General features: G+C 39.8%; 1 protein-coding gene across 1 annotated transcript in view; it reads left to right on the top strand.

The window, feature by feature from the left end:
* The window catches only part of ABCC4 (ATP binding cassette subfamily C member 4), a 211,660-nt gene that overhangs the window by 55,023 nt on the left and 131,197 nt on the right, over positions 1–25,440 (top strand). Inside the window, exons 15-20 of the mRNA XM_018568481.1 lie at positions 2,171–2,267; positions 3,439–3,651; positions 5,524–5,664; positions 7,482–7,519; positions 8,494–8,588; positions 11,033–11,146. Of these exons, the coding sequence (XP_018423983.1) occupies positions 2,171–2,267; positions 3,439–3,651; positions 5,524–5,664; positions 7,482–7,519; positions 8,494–8,588; positions 11,033–11,146 (698 nt within the window). The remainder of the gene's footprint in view (positions 1–2,170; positions 2,268–3,438; positions 3,652–5,523; positions 5,665–7,481; positions 7,520–8,493; positions 8,589–11,032; positions 11,147–25,440) is intronic.

A 25,440-nucleotide genomic window follows, 5' to 3' on the forward strand; every position in this document is an offset into this window, starting at 1 on the left:
TGGAAATATGGTAGAGGAATTTTATAATAAAGATGTTTAGCCGAATCCTCTAGAAACGCCACTAGTTCTATTAATAATCGGAGGGATAGAGAGGCTGGAAGGGAGATTCCAGAGAGATATAATTACTCAATATGCTATGTATTATCTGGTCGGTTTTTCTTTCTATATGTTTCTTTTGATTTGAGAGAGATTTGAATATTCAATAGATTTCAGGTCTGTACGCTGTCTGTGTGCGGCTGTCAAATCTTGGTGCTGCGGTAAACAGTGTGTGAGCGCGTCTTCATAGAATTACATGAGCTGCCCCCACGCTTCTTTCTTAAGCTGTATTTTAAAACATAAAAAACAGCCCTTCACGATGAACAGAGCGACATGCTCCATGTGAATGAGGCCTAAAAGTTCAGTGCAGCAGAGGCAACTTGTTGTCAGCTAAAATAGCACCTACAGAAAGGAAGTAATTTCTGGCAAAATGAATATGCATCTCTCTGTACTTGCTGTGCTGTTAAATAGACAAAACAAAGGCAAACATGCATGCATTGCAGTGATGTATTGCAGATTGAAAAGTAAACATTTATGCCTTTATGTCTAAAAACAGCAAAGTTGTGTACTGTTATTTACCCAGTGCCATTCATAAACCGCACTGGATAAAATGCCGTTGGGTGCCATTGCACCCATTCGTAACTGAATTGTCGAGCCAAACAACTCTGTACCTTGGGATCACTGTGATTGGAATGTCTGTGACCAATCATGGGGATCGCATATGTAAATGGTGTAATGTTTACATCTTTGAACCCTCCCACTTTTAATGGAGGAAGGGGCAGAAATAGGAGCTATACAAGGAATGACTCATTAATTGGGTCCGATTGCTGTAGAAATCATGGCAGCAGCTGCCATTTTTTTTTCTAAATCTTTTCACCCCCTCCTCTCCTATACATGTAATTTCTATAGTGTCTCTGTATGCCAAACCTTTTTTTGCCTTTCCTTCTCTTTTGGGTCACAAGAGTACATTTACAGTGGGCTGCTGACAGAGCCATCTGTGCCTGTCCCCTCTCCCTTTGTCCCTTCAATGAGCGCTGGAGGCAGAGTTGAGTGAGTTCCCTGCATGGACCGGTGACTGACAGCCACCGCTCTATGCTGGAAGAAGAGACCATGAGCTGAGCGATCACCAGTTTGTGATTGCTCAGTTCTCGGTCTATAGAGCTGGCATGTGACAGCTTCAGTGTCACAGGCTGGCTTAAAGTATTGGGAAGAGTATATTTTACTCTCCCAATACTTCTCCTTTAACCCCTTCGTGACTGACGACGTACAAAGGGATTTTTTTTCCAGAATTGTTGGTCTATCTCAATATTATAAAAAACCCAGTTGTTGGAAAATGTTTCACAGGTATTTGTAGAACAGGTTACTGAAATGTGATTATTTACAATATACAAATGCTGTGATTATTGTATTGATATTTAAAGTGACATTAAACCCTCAGATTTTTTAACATAAAACAATACTGTAATATGTGCCTTACTGTAATCCATGGTTGTTTCCCTTCTCTTTGATGCTCTTCCTTTTAAAACTGTATCTGTTCTCATGCTTGGAGAGAACTTCCCTTTTCAGCAGACTGCCTTGTCAGACACGGTGTCTGTGTATCCGTTTGTATAGGCTGTAACCTGAGCCAGCACTACAGGAAAAGGCCCTGAGCTGAAAAGGGAAGTTCTCTCCAAGCATGCGAACAGATACAGATTTAAAAGGAAGAGCATCAAAGAGAAGGGAAACAACCATGGATTACAGTAAGGCACACATTACAGTATTGTTTTATGTTAAAAAATCTGAGGGTTTAATGTCACTTTAAGTCTTTTTTCACTGCTAGTAATGATCAGTTTCCTGTTCATCTAGATCCAGGGTTGAACATTTGTTTCATTTGACATGTAGCAAAGAAATTGCCTCCTGGGGATGCAGCAGAACTAGAATTTGTTTGTAATTAATTGGAATCTTTATAAAAGTACTATGAGTTTGATTGCCTACATTTCTTGAATTTTTTTAATTAAAACCTTGGGGAACAAAGACTGGTAATGATTATATATAAATATATATATTCTGAAAGTTCCTTCAGTTTGATTTTGTCAGCTTAGAATTTTTATTGCATGCTTTTAAGCCATCTCAATTCTTGTCTCCTGCTTTGAAGGTGCATCTGCCAGGCTCTGCGTAAGAAGCTGTGCATCTTGGTGACCCACCAGCTTCAGTACCTAAGTGCCGCCAAACAAATTCTCATCCTTAAAGAGGTATGCTGTTCTGACATTTTACAAGAATTTCATTGGGTTCAAATACTCCAAGCAGAGGAACTTCGTATATTTTGATTAATGCAGCAGAATAAAAGTAGCTAGACTCTAGTCGGAGATCCCTGAGAATTCTTTCAAAAGGTTAAGTTCTGGGTATCCTGCAGGTATGTAAGTGAATGCCTCCCCCTCTGGTTTTTAAGGCATCACAAGGTTTTTCTTGAACCAGAATGACCTTTGGACATTACTGTTTCTGACAACTGGGTTTTATCAGCTACTAGTGTTCTTGTGATGCATTAAAAACTGAGGTGGTGATGCATTCACTTTCAGTTCAGTCATGTGAAATTGATAATTGCCCATTAGTCCATCCATTGCTTATATTGTAATTTTGTATAAGCTAGTCATAGGATGAGCCCATGTTGCTCGCACATGGCCCCCCACTTCATGTCCCTTTTGCCTAATAAGAGGTAATATTACAAGCTGCTGTGTAAACACATCTACGCATGTTTACAGAACATCTCCAAGAAATATAATGGGGCTGATTTACTGAAGGAGTTGAGAATCTTCACTCAATAAATTTAGTAAATATTCACTTAATTTATCCAATCAGGTGAAAAGTAAATTCCTTTTTACTTTTGAATACCCAATCATGTGCAGGTACAATAAGTAAACAGAATTTTAACGTTCACCTGACTCGATAATTGAAGTGAATATTCACTCAATTTATTGAGTAAAGATTCTTAACTACTTTAGTAAATCAGCCTCAGCGAGTCTCTCAGCTGCTTTTGTAAATTATGCCACATAGCTGTACTGAAGTAAGTAACTCCAATCAGTTTTGCCATTCATAAAATAACCTTTTTCACACTGCTAGTAGAGCGTGGGACCTGCAACCTACTTTTAATTATGACATTTTAAGTGTGGTTGTACAGGGCTCAGAGAGGGCAGTGCACAAGGAAGGATTGTTCTGCCATACATGCAGGTACATCGTCATTCAGAAGATTTAGAGGGTAGCAAGTACAGGGATTCATCTAGGGGGGTAGCCAGGTGCTGACAGTGCAAGATGAAAATTACCGCAATTTATCTGTGTCCTTTGCGTCAATATAGGCCAAAACTTCTAATGTTTGTTTTCTACATAACAAGTTACTAAAATGTAAAAAAAATCTTTCTTGTATTCAAGGGCCAAATGGTAGGAAAGGGAACATTTTCAGAGCTGCTGCAGTCAGGTGTTGATTTTGCATCCCTCCTGAAAAGTGATGAAGAAGAGCAGTCTCAAAATGCAGAGGGACAACTGGTAAAGCACTCCCGAAATCGTACTTTCTCTCAATCTTCGGTGTGGTCTCAGGAATCCTCTGCACAGTCACAGAAAGAGGGAACAGCAGACACTTTGCCTGTAAGTCCAGGAAGCTCAACGTACAGGGAAAACATTGACATTACTGCCAACTTGTTGTCCTTACATAGTAATAGCAGTGTGAGAGGAGCCCATACACAGCCAATAAATCCATTTCAAAGTGATGTTATCATTGTGCCTGAATAATTTATTATTCTATATTACTAAAATATTGGCTCAGTTTTGGGCCTGGCTGCGTGTACCTGATATATATTTAGTATATGCAGTTTACTAAAATATACAATGGGTATATCTTCATATCCTGACTTAATAATAATATGAAAGCTAAGTTATAGTTTCCTTTTCACAGCTTAATTCACTTTCCATTCAGGGTAATGCCTAATTCTGAGTTTCATTTTATTTACTGGGAAATTCTGCCTCCAGTAGTGATCTCTCCTCCTTCCTATCTCATGCTCCCCACCTCTTCCCTCTATTCCAAATTATTATTCTGGTAAAGCTGGGTATACACTGGTAAATTTCCAAACAAACTTTCATGCGTAAAATCTCATCAGAACATCAATAATGCCATCAGACACTTGTGGAATGTCGTTTAACAATTCAATTTTGGAATGAATGGAGTTTCTCAAACCAAAACCATAACCAAAACCCTATTAGAATGTTGTTCCTTCGAGAAAAAATGTCCATCCTGCGCCTTCAATTTTTTTTCATCACTATGATTTGACCCCATTACCTATTTGTTAAAAAATCCAACAAATATTCAGAAAATTGATATTTTGTCCAAAACTCTAATAGTGTATAGCCAACTTAAAACAGTACACTTTTCTAGCATTCACTCCCCTCTGCAACACATACAGGTGAAACTCGAATAATTAGAATATCGTGCAAAAGTTCATTTATTTCACTAATGCAACTTAAAAGGTGAAACTAATATATGAGATAGACTCATTACATGCAAAGCAAGATAGTTCAAGCCGTGATTTGTCATAATTGTGATGATTATGGCTTACAGCTCATGAAAACCCCAAATCCACAATCTCAGAAAATTAGAATATTGTGAAAAGGTGCAATATTCTAGGCTCAAAGTGTCCCACTCTAATCAGCTAATTAAGCCATAACACCTGCAAAGGGTTCCTGAGCCTTGAAATGGTACTTTTATGAGCTGTAAGCCATATTCATCACAATTATGACAAATCACGGCTTAAACTATCTTGCTTTGCATGTAATGAGTCTATATCATATATTAGTTTCACCTTTTAAGTTGCATTAGTGAAATAAATGAACTTTTGCACGATATTCTAATTATTCGAGTTTCACCTGCACATCCACAAATGCCTCCTTTCCTTGTCCCCCACCACCACAACTCTCTTCAGTTTGCCCACACACTCCTGCTCACATAACCCACCATCCCACATCCCTCCACCCCTATCCTGCATCTTCTGGCTCACCACATGGACTGCCCAGCACTTACACAGAACAGCCACTCTGCGGATGTAATGTGCAGGGCAGAGATGGTAGTTTGCTCAATGCTGAGCCCTTCTGAGTTTTGCCTTCGGGTCAAGTAAAGCTGGGAAGTAACAAGTAATTTCAAATCGGGAGCTATCTGTCCCTGATCTGTAACTGATCCGCACATAGGAAAAATCAGGGGCCTAAAAGACCTTTGATATCTCATCAGACAGTGGCCCCATGATTCCTTCTTGCACTTCTCTCTTGCAAATACTGCCCCCATCATACCTTGCACACATTTCTCCTGTACATACTGCCCCGTCACCCTGGAATGGGCACACTGTTGCTTGTGTGGGTGTGTACGTATATGTATATATATTTAAAGTACAAGTAGAACAATAGGGTAACACAGGTAGACAGGTTGCCCATAGCAATTGGCTCTTATTTAATTTTCTGCATCCTTAATAACAGACTGAACCTGTGCTGACTGCAATCCCGGAGGAAAGCCGATCAGAGGGAACTGTTGGCTTCAAGGTGTACAAGAAATACTTCCTGGCTGGGTCCAGTTATCTGATGATTTTTATTCTTTTATTTCTAAACATTCTAGCACAGGTATGTATGTCAAGATTAAATGCAGCCCATTTGTTTCTCTCTTGATAAGTTTGTTTTAATGTTCTGCACAATATTTCAGTCTTCCCTACGCAGTTCTGCTCTTCTGCAACTTTCCCTTTTTATAGTTTTTTTTATCCCTTCAGAAACTGCCCTTTTCTATTCAAGGCCATTTTTCTGCAATACTGCCCTTTCTTTGTAATGGCTATGCGATCTGTGCACAATACTGTCCTTCCTCTTTACAGCTATGTTGTCTCTGTTTAGTAATTCCGTTTCGTCTTTACTGCTGTGCTTTGCACAACATTGCAGGTTTTTCTCTGCAATATACTTTCAGTAATGTAGCTATTCACTAGTTTCACCAGCAGACAGGAGAATGTTTGAGATCGTGTAATCAAGTGATACTGTGTTCTAACAAGAAGAAAAAAGACACAGCGCTCTCTTAGGGGTGTGGGGTACGTGTGGATGCGGTCAATGAGGATTGCTGCTCTAGGAACAGGGGGAGAAACCAGTGAACATGGAAGTGAAGCAATAAGAGCGCAAATCCTAAGAGTGTGAGTGGTGTAGGGACAATCAGTGTCTATGGGATACAGGTGGAAAAAAATGAACAAAAAATGGGGACTTACTTGGGGTGCCAAGGATCCTGGCAAGGGGGGCCCCAATGAGGTTCTGGTGATGCGAGACGTGTTGTGTGGTAGTCTCCAGATGAGCGCTTGGAGGCAAGGCAAAACAGGTCCTAGGGTTTGGCTGTGATGGCTGGAATTGATGCCATCAGGTATGAAGGTGAACCCGGGAGTAAAAGAATAAAGTGAAGAACAGATTTAGACTGAATGCTGTGTGTGCCGGAGGGCTAGTGGAGAGGCTGCCTCTGATCTTAGCCGCGGTGTTTTAGGAAGTGGTGGAGTGAAAGTGGCAGAAGGCTAGGGAAGGACGTGCACGGAGCAGTGGTGAAGGAGCTCCTTCACCACTGCTCCGTGCACGTCCTTCTCTAGCCTTCTGCCACTTTCACTCCACCACTTCCTTCACCACTGCTCCGTGCACGTCCTTCCCTAGCCTTCTGCCACTTTCACTCCACCACTTCCTAAAACACCGTGGCTCACACTCTTAGGATTTGCACTCTTATTGCTTCACTTCCTGATACTGTGTTCTACATCCTTATTCAATAGTTGTTGGTTATAGGGGTTCTGGGATGTGGGACTTGTAATGCTGAAACACATATGTGCGTCAAAGATGTGTCAAACAAAGATGTAGAAACACTGCTCCAAGGCTATAACTGTATACAAACCGTCCAAAATGAAGTCATCCATAGCAATTGAATTGTATTTTTTCTACATTGTCATTCTGATTGATGTGTCTTTCATACTTTGCTGAAGCATTGGTGCACTCTTAGTTTCTTGGTAGTGGTACTGCTCAACTAAAAATCACTAATACGGATCCCTTACTGCTTGTGGAATTTTTAAGACTGTTAATGCAGGGGACCCTCAAAGCATGATCTTGCAGTACTGTCCTTATCTTGTCTATATTCAAGTTTCTGATAGAATAATTAATTCTGTGTTTCTTTATAGCAGATGGTAAGGTTCACCCTCATTTTCATGACACAGCATAATAGAATGGGAAAAAAAATCTGATATTTTGATGGGTGTTTTTTTCTAAAAAGGCTTTTCTTTAGACAACTCGAAAAATGATGCCCACTGTCACTTGGTAAAAAAAAAAAAGGCTTAGTTTAGTATATAGATTGACAGTAGAATTACTGAGACATTTCTTTATGTATTTATGAAAACTGTATACATTTGTATCTAACTTTACTTATTTTGTTTACACAGGTTGCCTATGTTTTGCAAGACTGGTGGCTGTCTTATTGGTAAGAATTCCATCTAAAAACAATACAGATAAACACTTTGATTAAAGAATATGTGGTAGACTAAAGCCCAAATCTATCTACCGCTTTTTTTTCTCCGTCTTTTATTGGGTATTCGTTTACTGGACATATCCCCTCATTTCTTGTGCTAGTGACAACTTACACAAGAGGTGTCACCAGAACAGGAAGCAATGCAAAATCTTCCTAATGAAGATGTAAAAAGCAACATAAATAATGCTATAGAATAAAGTTTTCATCACTTCAATTATTTGAAGATCCAAAGCAAGAGTTAATGACGTCATACACGGCTCAATTTTCTTCTATTTAGCCACGGACAATCCATCCATTTCCCTATCCATGCTAACAGCTGGCAGTTAAGGAAACTCGACTGTTAGCTATTGTATTCAGGCAGCTGCAGCACTTGTGGCTGCCCTGAATACCCAAATAGTGACTTCATCTGATAGGGTGCAGCCTTCCAGCCTTCTAACCTCTAAAGTAAACACAGAGAAGGTGAACTGTAGCCATAGTGAGCTGAGCTGCAGATTTAGATGACTTTAATGGTTCTGCAAGAACTTTGAGGAATTGCTCCACAGTGCCTGCAGCCACAGAGGTCAGTTAGGGCTTAGTTTAAAATCATTTACTTCTTGTTAAAATATGTAAATACTTAAATATTCATATCCTGGCCACAGGTTTACTTTAAAGGGATAATAGTGACAGTTGTACTCTTTCCTTTCCTCTGTATATGCCACTGTGAGGAATTTGCAAATGCACTTCCTTTCTAATAGTGAACTTTCTTTTAAAGTTCTGGAGAGGATGTGTGTCACTTACTCTGGCATGGTGCATGTGCAGATACAGTGGGTAGGGTGGCTGAACATAGAATTGACAGCACTTTAGCCTCCCTGCTACGTGGTGAGCACTAATAGTGACGACACATATCCAATAAGAGTTATGCTGACATGATGTTTTTTATGTGTTAGGGCATCAGAACAGGAGAAGTTGAATATCACTGATGGCGCTAACGTAACAGAAACCAAGAAGTTAGATAACAACTTGTATCTGGGAGTCTATGCAGGTAATATGCTTGCTACTTTTATGACCTCTTTTTGAATAGTTTATTGAATGGTATATACAGTATCTCACAGAAGTGAGTACACCCCTCACATTTTTGTAACTATTTTATTATATCATTTCATGTGACGACACAGAAGAAATGACACTTTGCTACAATGTAAAGAAGTGAGTGACCAGCTTGTATATCAGTGTACATGTGCTGTCCCCTCAAAATAACTCAAGACACAGCCATTAATGTCTAAACCGCTGGCAACAAAAGTGAGTACACCCCTAAGTGAAAATGTCCAAATTGGGCCCAATTAGCCATTTTCCCTCCCGGGTGTCATGTGACTCGTTAGTGTTACAAGGTCTCAGGTGTGAATGGGGAGCGTGTGTGTTAAATTTGGTGTTATCGCTCTCACTCTCTCATACTGGTCACTGGAAGTTCAACATGGCACCTCATGGCAAAGAACTCTCTGCGGATCTGAAAAAAAGAATTGTTTCTCTACATAAAGATGGCCTAGGCTATAAGAAGATTTCCAAGACCCTGAAATTGAGCTGCAGCACGGTGGCCAAGACCATACAGCTGTTTAACAGGACATGTTCCACTCAGAACAGGCCTCGCCATGGTCAACCAAAGAAGTTGAGTGCACGTGCTCAGCGTCATATCCAGAGGTTGTCTTTGGGAAATAGACGTATGAGTGCTGCCGGCATTGCTGCAGAGGTTGAAGGGGTGGAGGGTCAGCATGTCAGTACTGTCTTGCCTAGAGTCAGTGTGTCTTGCCTACAGTCAAACAGGGTGGTGGGAGTGTCATGGTCTGGGGCTGCATGAGTGCTGCCGGTACTGGGGAGCTACTTTTCATTGAGGGTTCCATGAATGCCAACATGTACTGTGACATACTGAAGCACAGCATGATCCCCTCCCTTCGAAGACTGGGCTGCAGGGCAGTATTCCAACATGATAATGACCCCAAACACACCTCCAAGTCCACCACTGCCTTGCTAAAGAAGTTGAGGGTAAAGGTGATGGACTGGCCAAGCATGTCTCCAGACCTAAACCCTATTGAGCATGTGTGGGGCATCAAACGGAAGGTGGAGGAGCCTTCCGTTTGATGGTTTGAAGGTGGAGGTCTCTAACATCCACCAGCTCCGTGATGTCGTCATGGAGGAGTGGAAGAGGACTGCAGTGGCAACCTGTGAAGCTCTGGTGAACTCCATGCACAAGAGGGTTAAGGCAGTGCTGGAAAATAATAGTGGCTACACAAAATATTGACACTTTGGGCCCAATTTGGACCTTTGTTGCCAGCAGTGTAGACATTAATGGCTGTGTGTTGAGTTATTTTGAGGGGACAGCAAATGTACACTGATATACAAGCTGGTCACTCACTACTTTACATTGTAGCAAAGTGTCATTTATTCAGTGTCGTCACATGAAATTATATAATACATTATTTACAAAAATGTGAGGGGTGGATAGAGATTTTCTCAAAAAATCAAGAGATTGAATCCTCCAGCACAGGAATGGGTTAACATACATGTGTATGAAAAAAGAGAAAAAGAGAAGAAAAAGTTCCAAAAGAAAGTTCAAAAAACATTCATGTTATATTGAGGAGATCTTAAATAGCACTCACGGTGGTGTTTATCTCTTTCTCAGAGAAAAGTGTACGTCCAGAGAGGAGTTTTCGCTTGCACAGCGATCCGGGCTATAGACAAAATGGGTTCAGGAGAAAGTTATCTTTATCTCGGCTTTTCAAATGTTCACCGTGCATACGGTTAGCCTTAACTGGACCCTCGTCTTTGGTTGTGTAGTGTCCACATCCTAAACAGGATAAAAGCCCAATGCTGGGGTGGAAAGTCTGATGATATGTGCTTAATCTCCTCAGTTGTGGATTCCTGATTCCAACGACTGTGCATTAAAAGGAATTTTATAGAGGTTGCTTCTCTCCTGGCAGTTCTTTGGTGTATCATATAATATATCCGTGGAGGTATTTCAGGCAGAGGCGGCCATAGCCGAGATATGTCTTGCAAAGGCACCAAGCCTAACGCCTATAACGCGTTTCACCCCCACCGGGGCTTCGTCAGAAAAAACAGGGGACTAATTAAAACAGGGGACCTACCATAAATTTATACACTCGGTACTGTTATAGACTGTTTACTTTGTAAACCTCCCTTCCCCGTTCATACATATTTAGAAGTATATATAAGTAGAATAACAAACAGTTTTGTATAATATTGCTTCCTTGTAGGAGGCTTTACAAAGTTGAATGACAAGGACCTAGGGTGTGTAAGCATACAGCACTTTGATATAATGTAAACGTGTCTAGTAAGAAATAAACAAGACAAATAATTTATATGTGAGAACAATCTCAGCGTACTTTTTAAATAAATGTGTATCATTCCACATATTGCAGCCCTATTGCTCCCCTAATGTTTTGGAGTTTGTGACACATTTTTTTGCGTTTCCAGGTTTAACCGTGGCTACCATCATATTTGGGCTTCTACGTAGTGTACTAGTGTTTCAGGTCCTTGTTTCTGCTGCTCAGGCTTTACACAACCAAATGTTCCAGTCGCTCCTGCGTAGTTTTACAGATATATAGATATATATTTTTCTGCACCCCAGTTCCTATGTTTTTGCGCACAGTTGAGTCACTTAGCCTTGTTTCCATGTCGGAGGTACAGCTTTTTGGCCGCAAGGCCACAGACAAAATGGCCACATGTGCTCTGGACTGATGAGTCACAATTTTAAATATTTGGCTATAGCAGGATGCAGTTTGTTCGCTGAAGGGTTGGAGAGCAGTACAATAATGAGTGTCTGCAGGCAACAGTGACGCATGGTGGAGGTTCCCTGCAAGTCTGGGGCTGCATTTCTGCCAATGGAGTTGGAGATTTGGTCAGGTTCAATGGTGTCCTTATTGCTGAGAAATACAACCAGATACTTATCCATCATGCCATACCATCAGGGAAGCATGTGATTGGCCTCAAATCAAGAATCCAAAAATCAGAATGGTTGCCTATAGAGACTAAATAGAATTTTTAGTCCATGTCTTCATAAAATAAATAGGGAAAGCTTGGGTTCTATGTTCCCTATGAGTGAACCAAAAGACTGTTTCCCTGTAATTAGCATGTAATATTTAAATATGTGGCTAATGTAAGTATATATTTGACCACTTATTTAAATGCAGCAACTCCCCAGGGGTCTTATGGATCAATGTGTCAGTACTACAAATGTTTGCACACAGCTATTATGAATACTTACACATTCAGAGCTGTCATTTTCAGACACGGAAGTGTTGAATTATTTGCCGACCGTGAGAAATAATACCAGTTCTTAGTGCTGACACTTTGATACATGAGGCCCTTTTTGTGCATGTTCAATGGTGTGAAGTGTTTTCTGCTTTTAAGGCTTCTGAGTAAAGGCTTCTCATTGTCCCTTGAATCTGTGGCCTTTTTGTACAGACTGATTATTAACCTCACTTTCTTTCCTCTTTACTTGGAAGTCTTTGTTGGGAAAAGTGTAACATGTAAATATGCCTTTCATTGCTCTGTTTACTTTACATGCTCCCTTTTGTGTTCCAATGTGTCAACAGGGCTGGATATCAAAAAATAGTTTTGTCACCCTGACCCTTCTATTTTCCTTCTCTTTGCTCAGCTTAGTTGCCGACGTCATGTCACTGAGCTCACCTGAACTCCTCCAGGGGAAAACCGGCTAAAAATAGACAACAAACACAGCATGAGCTAGTTCTTGTTCTAACATGTTGACATAGTGGCTAATGAGAAATCTAAAGAATATTCATGCCAGACCTTTGTTTTGTATGGGCCACTTCAATAACCAAGCAACACAGACAGCCCATGATATTATTACACTACCTTTATGGTCACAAGAAAGCATTCTTAGGATTGCTGGAACTGCTTTGTTGGTTGTGCTGTCTCCAATTAGTATAATTATACAACAGATTTGTTATTGAATCCCTTAAGCAGGTTTATTAGAGTTGGTTATTATTGGATTTGTGTATAATGTCCCTGTAAACCATTAAGTTATCTTTTTAATGCAGTTACATAAGGAAATGTTATGATGGGTGGATGTGGGGGTAACATATGTTAAAGATCTCCCAATGTCTTGAAACTTTTTATTTAAAGAAGAACTCCAGGGCTTTGAAAAAACGTAAACCTTGCAGTGGGGTTACCCCTGCACTGCAAGGGTTAACTGCTCATTTTTCTGCTCGTTTAAAGAAATACTCACCATATTCTCAGTCCTCAGGCAGTGATCGCTCACCTCTCCCCCCGTCGGGTATGTCCCTCAGCGTCTTCACATCTAATAGACTGTGTATTACACATGATGACATCATGGAATCAAGTAAGTATTTCTTCGTTATTTTCACGCCCCTAGCTGAAACCAACAGTTAACGCTTGCAGTGCGGAAATCTCCCTACTGCAAGGGTTCTTTTTTTTTTTTTAAATCCTGGAGTTCTGCTTTAACTTAAAGCAGAAGTCCATCTTTTGAATAACTCCTCACCTGTCTTCCCCCATTCCCCATACTTTTTGTAATGCATAGTAAAATAAATAAATAAATACCATTAACACATAGTTTTCTTTTTTCCTGGGGTCTTCTGGCTGGTCACATGACATATTTGAGTCTTTCTCTACCCCCTGCTGTGGTGGTGGGCAGTCTTCAATACCATAGAGATTGGCGTGACATTGGTTCTATGGAGTATTGTACTATAGTCTTGGGCCAATGTGGTGATGCACTTGCAGGGGGTTGTCCATGGGTCATTTAACCCAGAAAAGGACTGATGGCATAGTGGAGTTTCTGCTATGGACTAGGAATGGGCTCAAGTTTGGACCAATATATGTATATGATTGAAAGTGTTTGTTATGTGTGTTCAATAACTGTAAAAAAATACCTGTCAATCTTGTAAGGAATTCTGAGCTGCCCTGTGTCCTGTCCACAATTCCTCTGTTATCTTAAGGAGCCTCTTAGTTCTCAACTTAAGTCTAAGGATCAATTAGTGCTTATGTTGTGGAGATTTGAATAAGGGGTATGAGATTCAGCAGTTTAGAAAAATAAAAAACTGGGCAGGGCTGACACCACTCAGTCCACAAAAATGCTGTTGGTTGTCAACCCACAACAGCAGTTAGGAGCTTAGTGCATTTCTGGCAGATCAACAGGTATTTTTCTGTACGTGGAGGGTCTTTAAAGTGATAAAACATGTGGAAATGGGAATGTGTGGGGAGATTTACTGCCTTTTTTTTTTAAATTTTGCCCTGACATGCACTTTAAGTAGTGCTTTATTAATGAAATACAGTCATGTGACTCTGTAAGCTCTGTTTATATTTGTTAGAAATAACACGTGCAGTAAAGCTGTAAGAACACAAATATTGCTTGGTTATCCCTAAAACATTTCATGGCTGCTTCCTGAAAATGCTATTTAAAATGTATCTGATAATGTCTGAAGATAGCAGCCTTCCAAAATAGTCTATACATGTGTTATTTGCTAAAATGTTTGGTCTGTGGAACACTGTTTAAAACAATTGTTTACTGAGATCTCTGTAAAGTTCAGTCCTTCTTCACGACATAGATTGCATTGTATTGCAGATTTCCTGCCACAAGAGGGCAGCAAAATTCAGCCATCTCATGGCCGTTCCTTTATAAATCATACAGAGCCATTGGCTTTGTTTCTCCATGACAACATTGCAACACTTGGAAATAACGACGTGTAATTTCAGTTGTTTAGGGTGTCACTTTGCAATGTTCTAGAAGTGTTTTACCTTTCTAAGGTGGAGTCTAGGTAATTGTTTTTCCATCTCAGGATGTCATTTGGACAAGTTGCAGCTGTTTTACTTACAATAATTCCAACACGGTCACACATTTCAGCAAGTATGGATAATATATTTTATTTTCCAATAACTTGAACATATATTTGCTGTATTGTTATAGACTTTGGATTACCGGCCTTATAACATGTTGAACAGGCTTTTACTGTCTCTCCATCACTGAAGCACTAATATGTGTCAGACCCTTGACCAGTCCCTGATCCAGTTTACTTTAAATTGTATGTATTCATAATTTTCGTGCATATATTTAGCAAAGGGGACAAAAAGGTGGATAATGTACAAAGTGGCAGTAAGCTAAAACAACCAACTTTATTCCTTTTCAGAGAAAGTAGACATTCATTTTGCCCTTCTCCCCCTCCACAAATGCATTCTGACTGAGGTTTGACACTCAGGACCTCTTGGGACTGACATCCCACACCAAAGTCCTCTCTCTTCTAGCTGTATCTGCTGAGTAGAGCCCCATAGAGTCTATGGAGCAGAGAGAGGATTTCAGTGTGGGATGTAAACAAACGCAGGAGGCCCCAAGCCCCAGATCTTAGTAAGTATGCATCTGCGGAGAATAGGGTTGGAGTCTGTTAGGTCGGGGGGAGGAGGGCAAAATGAATATGTGCACTTATTTTGTAATTTGGATATCTTGAAATTTCTGTTTCACTGCTTTCTGTGACACCATGTCCAGCTTAGTATGCTGGGTGTCACCAGGACAGCAAGGGAAATCTCCCCAATAGGACACCTGACCGGTTCTTACTCTTCTCCACTCAAAAACTAAACAAAAAATGCTTTGGATGGAGTTGAGCTTTAAGATTGCATATTGTTTCCATAATCAGATCATTGATTTCTAGAAGCTATTGCACTTTGCTCTTCGGCTTATTGAATAAATGTTACTGTTCCCCTTAGAATTTGGTGGTTGTCTTTTGAGTATAGCTATCCGAGTGGATTGGCAGGTTCTGGGGCTATGGGAGTAATCGCTCTTTTACTTTGTATCAGCTTCTTCAACATAAAAATGATATAGGGACAGACTTTTAAGGCACCTACTTAGCCCAATTAAATCAATTTACAGCATTTTTTCTTAGATACAAAAATCATTATTTCTCAAGTAGTTTTTGTATCTAATAAAAAATGCTGTAAATTGATTTAATTGGCCTAAGTGGTGCCTTAAAAGTCTGTCCTTGTATATATATTTTTTTATAGCGGTTTAGATTGGGATGTGGCACGCCTCACTTTCTCCCTACTTGCGGCCTGGCTTACAATTGCAAGTCTGTGTCGCGCGGCCCTATTGATTTCAATGGGGTCATATCCGTTCGGCAAAAAGGCTCCTGCACTATTTTATGCAACACACAGGACACATTTTTTTTCTGCCTCATTTGTGCTCCTTTGCATGAGTGGAAACCCACGTGACTTGCCGGCCATGTTTAGGGTGCCACTAGAAATGAGTGGCACCACAAGTCGTTTTGCGTTTGTGCACGTTTCCACAAATGCATGAATCGCCTTGCGGGTCTTGATATGTGCAAATGTGAACCAGGCCTCATATATCAGCTTTATCAATACTACATGAGTCCTCATAAAGGACAAATATTTGCATGAAAGTGCTTGTGTTGCCTATAGCAACCAGTGAGATTGTTCTTTTCAGCTTCAACCTGCTATACACATCTCCTGTTACGTATATAAGACCTTTTATATCGTTTTTCTCTGTTGAATGTTTGCTCTTTGAAGGAAGTTAAATTGCCAGTTTTGCTGTTGCTCTTTTGATCTCTGTACTGCACTGATGGGCAGCCTTGTGCTATTTTTCTTTTGTGAATTGAGCTGTCCTGTTAGCAAAGCGAGCCAGCCATTAGAATAATCATTGGTCTTTACCTGGTGGCTGCACACGTATTCATACTAAGCCTGCTTGTATTAATAACTGCAAGTGACTGAATGATTCCAGAACAAAAGGTTGCATCAGTCCCAATCATTGTGTGCGGCCACATAATAACACCCTCAATATTATTTTTGGGTGTTTGAATGGAGTAGCTAATAACATTGGTAGGTGTGTCAAAGTAAAGGCTGTATGACTTTGCGTATTTGACAAACACCATAATGTTTTCCTACATAAGCAGCTCTGTGTACCGCAGTGCTTATCAGGGTGTGCTATTGAATGATATTTTAGTGGGTGTTGTCCATGTGCACCTTGTAGTATCATAATGGCTCTTGTTACCTTTTAGTAGTTTTAGAGTGGCACTCACTAGAATGCTCATTGTGTTCACTGTGCTAACCTGTTTACAAACTGATTACTCTAGTCATGTCAACACCTTGCCAGATTGCTGTGTTTGCATGCGTTATCCTCCATGATAACCCAATGAATCTGCTACATTTGCGTTGCTTTGTCACAGTCATTACAGACTGATTACAGAAATTGATGAGCGTTTAAATGAGGAAGCGTTCCTTTAGCTCAGTTGTGTTACTGTAAAGCAGAATGGTGTTACCTTGTGTACATGATTGTTTATGAACCCCGAGAAATAAAGACCCGAGCACTTTTTCTCAGTGTTTCATTTTCTGGGCATTCGCTCAATATTGTTCAGGTATCTTTCAATTTCATTATTTTCGCTGCAGCTTTTGACTATCATAAAGCATTTAAGGCCAATTTTCTTTTATACTGCTGGAATATGAAAAACATAATAAAAGGGTAAAATAGAAAATCTCTGATTCAATAACAAAATGAATGGAGCACAATCTTATTAGAATAGTGTATGGCTAATTAATGCTGCCTCTTTACAATGTCATTGTTTTCTTTATAGTAGAATAGGTAATGACTGTAATGTAGAAAACATGAAGCACTCTGTGCGTTATTCAAAGTACAAAAGTCAAACTAAGCACTATACTTTTCTTTACTTCTTTTAAGGGGGGACTCCCTTTTGTCATCTATCTATCTATCTATCTATCTATCTATCTATCTATCTATCTACCTCCCTTTTGTCATCTATCTATCTATCTATCTATTTATCTATGTACCTCCCTTTTGTTATCTATCTATCTACCTACCTCCCTTTTGTCATCTATCTATCTATCTATCTATCTATCTATCTACCTCCCTACCTCCCTTTTGTCTATCTATCTATCTATCTATCTATCTATCTATCTATCTATCTATCTCTATCTCTATCTCTATCTATCTCCCTTTTGTCATCTATCTATCATCTATCTATCTATCTATCTATCCATCTATCCATCTATCCATCTATCCATCTATCCATCTATCCATCTATCCATCTATCCATCCATCTATCTATCTATCTATCTATCTACCTCCTTACCTCCCTTTTGTCATCTATCTATCTACCTCCCTTTGTCTATCTATCTATCTACCTCCCTTTGTCTATCTATCTATCTGTCTGTCTGTCTGTCTGTCTGGCTAGCTAGCTAGCTAGCTAGCTGTGTCTGGCTATGAATGTATCTACAGATCTGTTTATAGATCAAGTGTCTATTGATATGTACTGTTGCCTGTTAAATATGTAAAGTACATATCATGTGGAGACACATCTTGAATAGAGGTAATATGTCACATGTTTGTTACTGCATGGCACTTGTTTACTGACTTGCGTGGTTATGATCTATTTTGAAACTGAATCATACTTAAAATGTTCTAAAATGAATTCTATTAAATAAATGTGTGTTTCATAATGGGGACATAATACAGTTTAATTGCAAGCATTGCCTGTATGTTATACATACCTAATACAGATAAAATGAATCTGCCCCCAGGAATATAGCGTCTCATTCTGTTTGCTTGAGGAGAAATGAATATTTTCTTTCCAGTCTTTTTAACAAATCATCATGCTCCTCTTTTTATCCTAATCTTATCCTGATCCTATAATTGCCTCTTCTATCTGTGAGACAGAATATTGCTTGGGGATACATCGATGAAAAATATTTTACAACCTGCGATACCCATTGTCTTTTTCCAGGAAAATGTGTTGACGTCTTCCTTGTTTTTTAGGTCTCTCAGTTAATAGTATTCAGTACAACATCCAAAATTTCCTTGAGTAGACAATAATAACAGGAGCGGGCAGTTGGCTGTTTAATTGACCCAATTTTCTTCTGAAAATTTACTTATTATTGACTCACCTATATATATATAATGTGTGTGTGTGTGTATATATATATATATTGTATATATATTTCTGAAATGCCAGCTTCCACTCTTTTTTTAATGGTAAAAAGATCAAATTGATTTTATCTTTAAAAGCTACAATTATATTTTCAACGCTTACAGTATTACGACATAGCCAGGGTTCTTTGGAACTTTGTCACACATTTGCGCATTTTAGTTTGTTAAGTAGGTACCACTTATTTAAAGGGATTTTGTCCTACTAAACAGTTTTTTATTGTGCAGCAGTTCACTAATTAGATAATGTGACATGTTTTTAAATGTCTAGTTTCATTTTCAAACTAAATTCAGTGGCATGGTCATTTTAAATGACATGGTCATGAATGACATGACATGGTCATTTTGAATAAGTATCTCCTGTTTCCTGGCACTACGCAATGCCGAGAACGTACTGCATGCAGCTACTTAAAAGTCAGAAATGTAAGCAGAAGGCGTCATATGTGCCGATTTTTAGTTTCTGATTATTTAGCAACAGCATAGCAAGCAGGAAAAGCAAAAGCTGTTTCTGCATTATTTCACAGTGTTCAACAATGTTATCACATAGCTTTATGTGTGGTATCCTGTTTTGGGAAGCTGATAATGCATTGTAATATATCGGGAGTTTTTAGAATATGGCTCCTGGGAACTCCTAAAAAGGTCCGGTTTTAATTGAATAAAAATGTTGAATGTAATTAAAATATGGATCAAAGCTACAGATGAGTGATCAATCAAAGGCCTCAGGTTAGAAACCCTTGATACCCCAAGTGGACAATTGGACAATCCAAAGTATTCTCATGCCCTTTAGTTTACAGTCAGTTTTTTGTCTTTTAAAGTTTGAGAATGCCTCGCCATGTTTGCATGTCTTGAAGTTGGGTCCTTTTAGGGAAATCATTTCACTTATATTGGGTTCCTGTCATGAGGGCTTAGATAAAGAGCTTAGTCTAAAATCTCTTAAAGTTCAGGCATCTGCCACTAGGGGCAATAAATTATTTCCTCATAGGCAATCACCTTCTGTATTGTGCTTCTTCCAAGCTGTTAATCTAATTTAAACCTCCCCAATGATTCATCGCGCCTCAATGGGATTTATACTTAGTATTAAATTCTCTCATGTCAGGAGCTTTCAAACATTCCAGCTGCCATCACTGAATATATATTTTTTTACAACGATTGCTATTTTTTTTTTTTTTTTAGACTTCTCTACTGGAAGGGAGGGGGGGAGGGAGGTTAACGCTGTACAAGCAGAAGTCCTAAATTTTACAGGTTGCGATTATCTTTTTTGATATTTGTTACAGTGGTCTGATGAATAAAGTTTACATCAGTGAGGTTTTAACATTTAGATGTAGTAACTGCACCTAAGCAATTTTCCATTTAACTGAATTAATTATGATATTCCTTTGATGTGAGTTGTTTTTGTCCATTTAACAAGGCCTTGAGGTGGCACAGCCAGGTAGGTGCTTTAATAAAAAAGAACATCTGATTGCCTATTTTCCCTACAGAAATAGCCACCACCTCCAGTTTAGCTTTTACTCCCAGGAGGCTTCCTGTCATTATAGTTTACATATCTTTTTGCATAGTGACGCCAGTGCTCAGATGTCTTCTGTAAAGATTATTTTGTATCATGCTAAATGAAATGGTCTAAGCCTGGTCCTAGACAGAAAATGTCGGATTATAATTCCCTACTATTACATGCTCCCCCTCCCCCCCCAAACACACATTTTCAGAATTAGATTGTAAATTCTAATTTATTCCAGCACCCTGTCAAAAACATTTGCATGATCATGTTAAGGTGGATAATTGTTTTGCTGCCACTTTGTAGTCACATGAAACCTTGCAGGCCATCACTTTTATTCATATAACTTTTTCTTGTGCACCCAACGGCCTGTATTGTGTGTAATGCAAATGGAATACAGTTTCTGGGAAACTGTGGCAGTACTAGAACTTATTGCGTTGTTATCCTGGTTGCAATAATAACAGATCAATAGTTATATTATCACATGCATTAACATGAAAACCCTTGTTTTTTTTATCCTGTTCTATGACTATAACAGTATTTTTAGGACTATAGGACTACCACATGTATTACTTTATGTCTACTATGCTTATTTTCCCGTTAATAGTAGTACTGATCTTATTTTTTTTTAAATTTTCACAGGGTAACAAATAGGGTTGCCACCTGTCCGGTTTTCAACCGGACAGTACGGTTTTGGCATCTAACAAAAATTGCCCATTGGAAATAATTCTATAATACATTTTCCTGTTAATATGTGTTACTGGTAAATTACCAAGAAAGCATATCTCGTTGCAGAATGTATGGGAATACATCTTGGTTTTGTACATACAGACATGCCACAAAAGGTCATGGCACTTGCAGATACAAGCAGAGCCACTAGGGGGAGTACACTGTCAGGATTTCAGCCATGTGCTCTACTTGTTCTTCATGTCCTGTTGACTGAATAGTAATGGTGTAAAAGCAAATTAAACTCTTCCTCCATAGATAAGCACTTAGATGCACACAGGGTCTAAAAAAGCATAACAGAAGAGAAAGGTTGACAGAATCGAGAAAAAATACAGAGTAGTAAGTGATGTAAAAATTGCACTGCCAGTTACATTTACAAGTGTAAAGCTGAACTTCTTCCTTACCTTTTGTCTTACACAGCTGTACTGGCTCCTTACCTGTACTAAAATTGTTTACTTATGGATACCAGTTGTAGTTGTGTTAAGCTTATCCTTGTATGGCACACAGAACAATGGTCACTGGTTCTACAGCGGAAATGGTAGTGGCAATGCATTTGTATTATTCCAGCTCACTTCTGCATGGCTTTTTGTAAAGGACTGGCTGCATTCATTTCGTTTCATTTAGGGGTCTGTTTTTCCATTTTTAAGACCAAGATGATTTTTTTAGATGAGGCATGCACAGAGCAATTTATTAGTAGCCAGATCTCTGAGTGTTTTCTATTGGTTACAACACTTTGCTCTCTGTCCTGCTTTACTGACCACAATTAGAAGTGGTGGGTTATTATTTGGTAATGCCATGCCATACTGCAGATTGGCATTTAAAATTCAGTATTGTCCAGAGGACTGTTCTTTGACGGGCATGCATATTTGTTTTATTCTTTGAAAATTTTTAAAGCGTAACTGTGCCCCCCCTTCCAAAAAAAATGAATATATATATATATATTGCAGCTTACTAATGCTTTATTGTGGTGGCTGCACTAGTTTTATTTTTTTACAGGCTGTTTTCCTTTGTTTGTACTTGGTGATCTAGCCAACAACACACTTCCTGTCTTAGGGCCCTGTCACACCATGCCCAGACCAGATCTGCACGCATGGTGCATTTTTACCCGTTTGTGACGTGTTTTTGACGCGTTCCAGTGCGTTTTTTTTGGGGGGGAGTGTCATGCAGATTAATCTCTGTGGTCACTTCCTGCTCCATCTCATAGTACTTCCTCTTGTTTGTGTGAGCTCGTGAGCAGACATGTTTGATTTGTATGCAGGCATGTTCTTTGTGATGGCTATTGCAATTCTGAAACAGCACGCTCGCACGAGACCTACATAAAAAAAAGCAGTATACATGCAATCGTTGTGCAGCTACATCAAAAGAGCAGTATGCATGCAATCAGTGTTCAGCCACATCAAAAGAGCAGTATGCATGCATCAGTGTGCAGCCACATCAAAAGAGCAGTATGCATGCAATCGGTGTGTAGCCACATCAAAAGAGCAGTATGCATGCAATCGGTGTGCAGCCACATCAAAAGAGCAGTATGCATGCTATCGGTGTTCAGCCACATCAAAAGAGCAGTATGCATGCAATCGGTGTGCAGCCACATCAAAAGAGCAGAAATCACATATCAATGCATTGGGATCAGGGGCGTAACTAGAAATCCCAGGGCCCCATAGCAAAAATTTGTAGAGGCCCCCCCCCACACTGTCCCTAAACACAGGACACGTGCGCCCAGAGACGATCTCAGTGAAGCTGGGAAAAGTGGGGTTACAAAGTGGGTGCAGTGTTGGCGGTGTGGGTGCACAGTATGAGGTGTCAGGGGGATGGGGCAAAAAACCGCGGCGCGGAAAAAACGAGCACATATAGACGATCGGCGGGCTATGGAGCTGCCGATCGTCTATATGTGAAACACCCGTTAACGGGCGTTTGCATTGGTCGGGTCTTTTCTGGCCGTGCATGCCCGCTAGGGGGCTCGCGCGAGCAGAAAAAAATTCCGTCTGGAGACGGCAACCCGCCAATGCAGCAGTGCCGTCCATCCGTTTTTTTACAGCGGGCGGACGGCAAGTGGTTAAGCAGTTCCAGCAACAGTTTTTTTTTTTTCTTAATTTTTTTTCTTTTGCTTTTGGGATAAAGGTTTCACAAAAATTAAATAAAGCTGACCATTGCAAGCACCCCTGTTTTGGTTAAATGTTTTGTTGTCTCAATCCTCTAACTTCCACTTCTCCTGGTCTGCTTGGTCTATTAAAGGAAATTGTAATATCTGAAAAATCAGATCACCAGGTGAAATTAAAGGAAAAAGCCTAAAAAAAAGAAAACTACTGCAGCCACCCCATCAGTAGGGAAGTAATATAAGAAGGGGCTCCCCAAAAGAGTCGTATGCCATAAAATATTTTTTGGGTTATTATGTCTTCTCAAACCTTTGAGGTTGACTTTAAATGGCTGTTTTAGCCATTGCTTCATTTTTAATGAAAATAAGTGATGACATGGAAACACCCTACCATTGTCCTTGCTGTCCCATGTTCGTAAAGATAGGAATCCCTCCCTCCTTCATGTAGGATTGTGTTTAGCTCTGAAATGGTGGTGTATTTACAAGCCTACATTTATATATCAGTTACAAACTAATTTTCATCTTCCTTGTGATTTTATTGTGAAATGTGTCATTTTGATATCTTAGAGATGTGGACACTAAGGGATAAGGTGATTCCTCTTCAGTCACTTGGATATGTGTAAACCGTAAAAGGTACAATTCAAGTTGGTTAAATAGTTATTTAATAGGTATTGGGTTTTTTCACCGCTTCTCTTTTGCCTTGAAAATCCTAGAAAGTGTGCTTACCCCAAAAGACACGACTCACAAGCTGACTCAAATCTTTGGATACTCTCTAGGCAGTTTAGTGAGAAGTTGGGCCAGATTTAAAGCAAACTTATCATGAGAAATACAGTGTGAGAAATGGGAAATAGGAGGCACAGGATCCAAATGTAGATCAATCTCACAGTCCAAATATAAACCATATTGAAGTTTTCAAGGGCACTTTGGGTGAAATCCAAGTGGTACAGTATAAGAAAAAACAGGAGCACAACACCACACCAAATGTTGAAATGCCATGAAGAGTTTATTTTAGTTTAATATTGCTGATAAGAATCTGGCTTGGGTTACAAATTATACAAATTAAACTCTGTGCAGGCTCCAAGAGCTGATGGCTAAGCCTAACTTGTCCTCTTGACACTGTATGAACTAAACTTTTCATGGTCTGTCAACATTTTGTTTGGTGCCCCTGTTTTTTTCTGTATTTCTTGGATAAGATACTGTCATTACTGTCCTCTTTTTGTAAATAGTTTCATGGCTATTATGCCAAAATTCTAAATCCTTCACTGATCCAAATAAGTATGCAGATCAGAAAATCCTAGGGCAGTCCTTATATGCAAACTTGTTGCGATCGTGGACTCAGAGGGGGGAATTTATCAAAATTAGAACAGACAAAATCTAGAGCAGAAGTGCATGGCATCTATCTTTCATTTTCCAAGCTATACTGAGCAAATTGAATAGATAAGCTGATTGGTTGCTGCAGGCAACTGCTCCAGATTTTGTCTGCTCCAGTTTTGATAAATTCCTCTGAGTATAATGAGAAAATCAGTATAACAGCCACAAAGTGGTCATTTATCTTTCATGACATGTTTTCTTTAATGTCTACAGTACTACAACTACAAACTGTAATTGCTGAAAACACTGCACTTTAAAAAATAGAGAGCTTAACATTTTTAGGGCTGCAACAACTACCGTATATATACTCGAGTATAAGCCGTCCCGAATATAAGCACGATTAAATTGATTATAATTGATAATGAGAATCGTTGTCAACGATTTTAATTATCGATTAGTTGGTTTTCAATTAGTTGCTGCCGCTGCCGCTCTGCTCCTCCCTGCTGGTGCTGGCTGCAGCGGTCTGTGTCCCTTTCAATCCCCGCTACTCTCCCCGCCTGTATCGGCAGAGGCAGTGGGGACACAGACCACTGCAGCCGACACCAGCGGGGAGAAGAGACTGCGGTGACTTTGCATTCCCACTCTGCTGTCCCGTTCCTCCTCCTCTGCCCGCCCCGTTCCTCCTTCTCTGCCCTCCATGTTCCCTTCTCTGCTCCCCCGTGACGCCTCTTATGCCAGTGGCTTAAGCCAGGACTCAAGTCCGAGGGATTGATAGAACACCGGCGTCAATTCTCCCATCAGAAGCTGGAAACAATAGCCAGCCTGATATTGGATAATTTAAATTGCAATAACCAATAATAGGCTTGCTATGGCACCCGTCCGCTGTCTGCTGTCAATCAGCAGAGGAGGACCTGAAAGATAACTTTTTCCTTCTGTCCCTGCCCTTGCTGATTGACAGCAGGCAGTGGGTGGGTGAAATAGCTAGCCTGCTATTGGCTATTGTAATTTAATATAGCCAATAGATTGCAGGCTTCTGCTCCAAGCCACTGCATGCTGTATTTACATTCATCTGCCTCAGCAGGCAGCTGTCATTCCCCAGTGAAGTGGAAAGGTGACGCTAGGGGTCCTTAAAGAGAACCTGTCATCTCAAACGTGCTGTCACATAATAAAAAAATATATTACAAAAGGTGGGAAAAGTAATTTTTGGTTTTCGGCCTGACACATTTTGCTGCAGAATGTGTGTTGTGGTGCCATTCATTTCAATGGCACCCCAAATGCGCCTC

This window comes from Nanorana parkeri, unplaced genomic scaffold (assembly GCF_000935625.1).
Source record: "Nanorana parkeri isolate BGI_ZX_2015 unplaced genomic scaffold, ASM93562v1 scaffold1195, whole genome shotgun sequence".
NCBI classification, from domain to species: Eukaryota; Metazoa; Chordata; class Amphibia; order Anura; family Dicroglossidae; genus Nanorana; species Nanorana parkeri.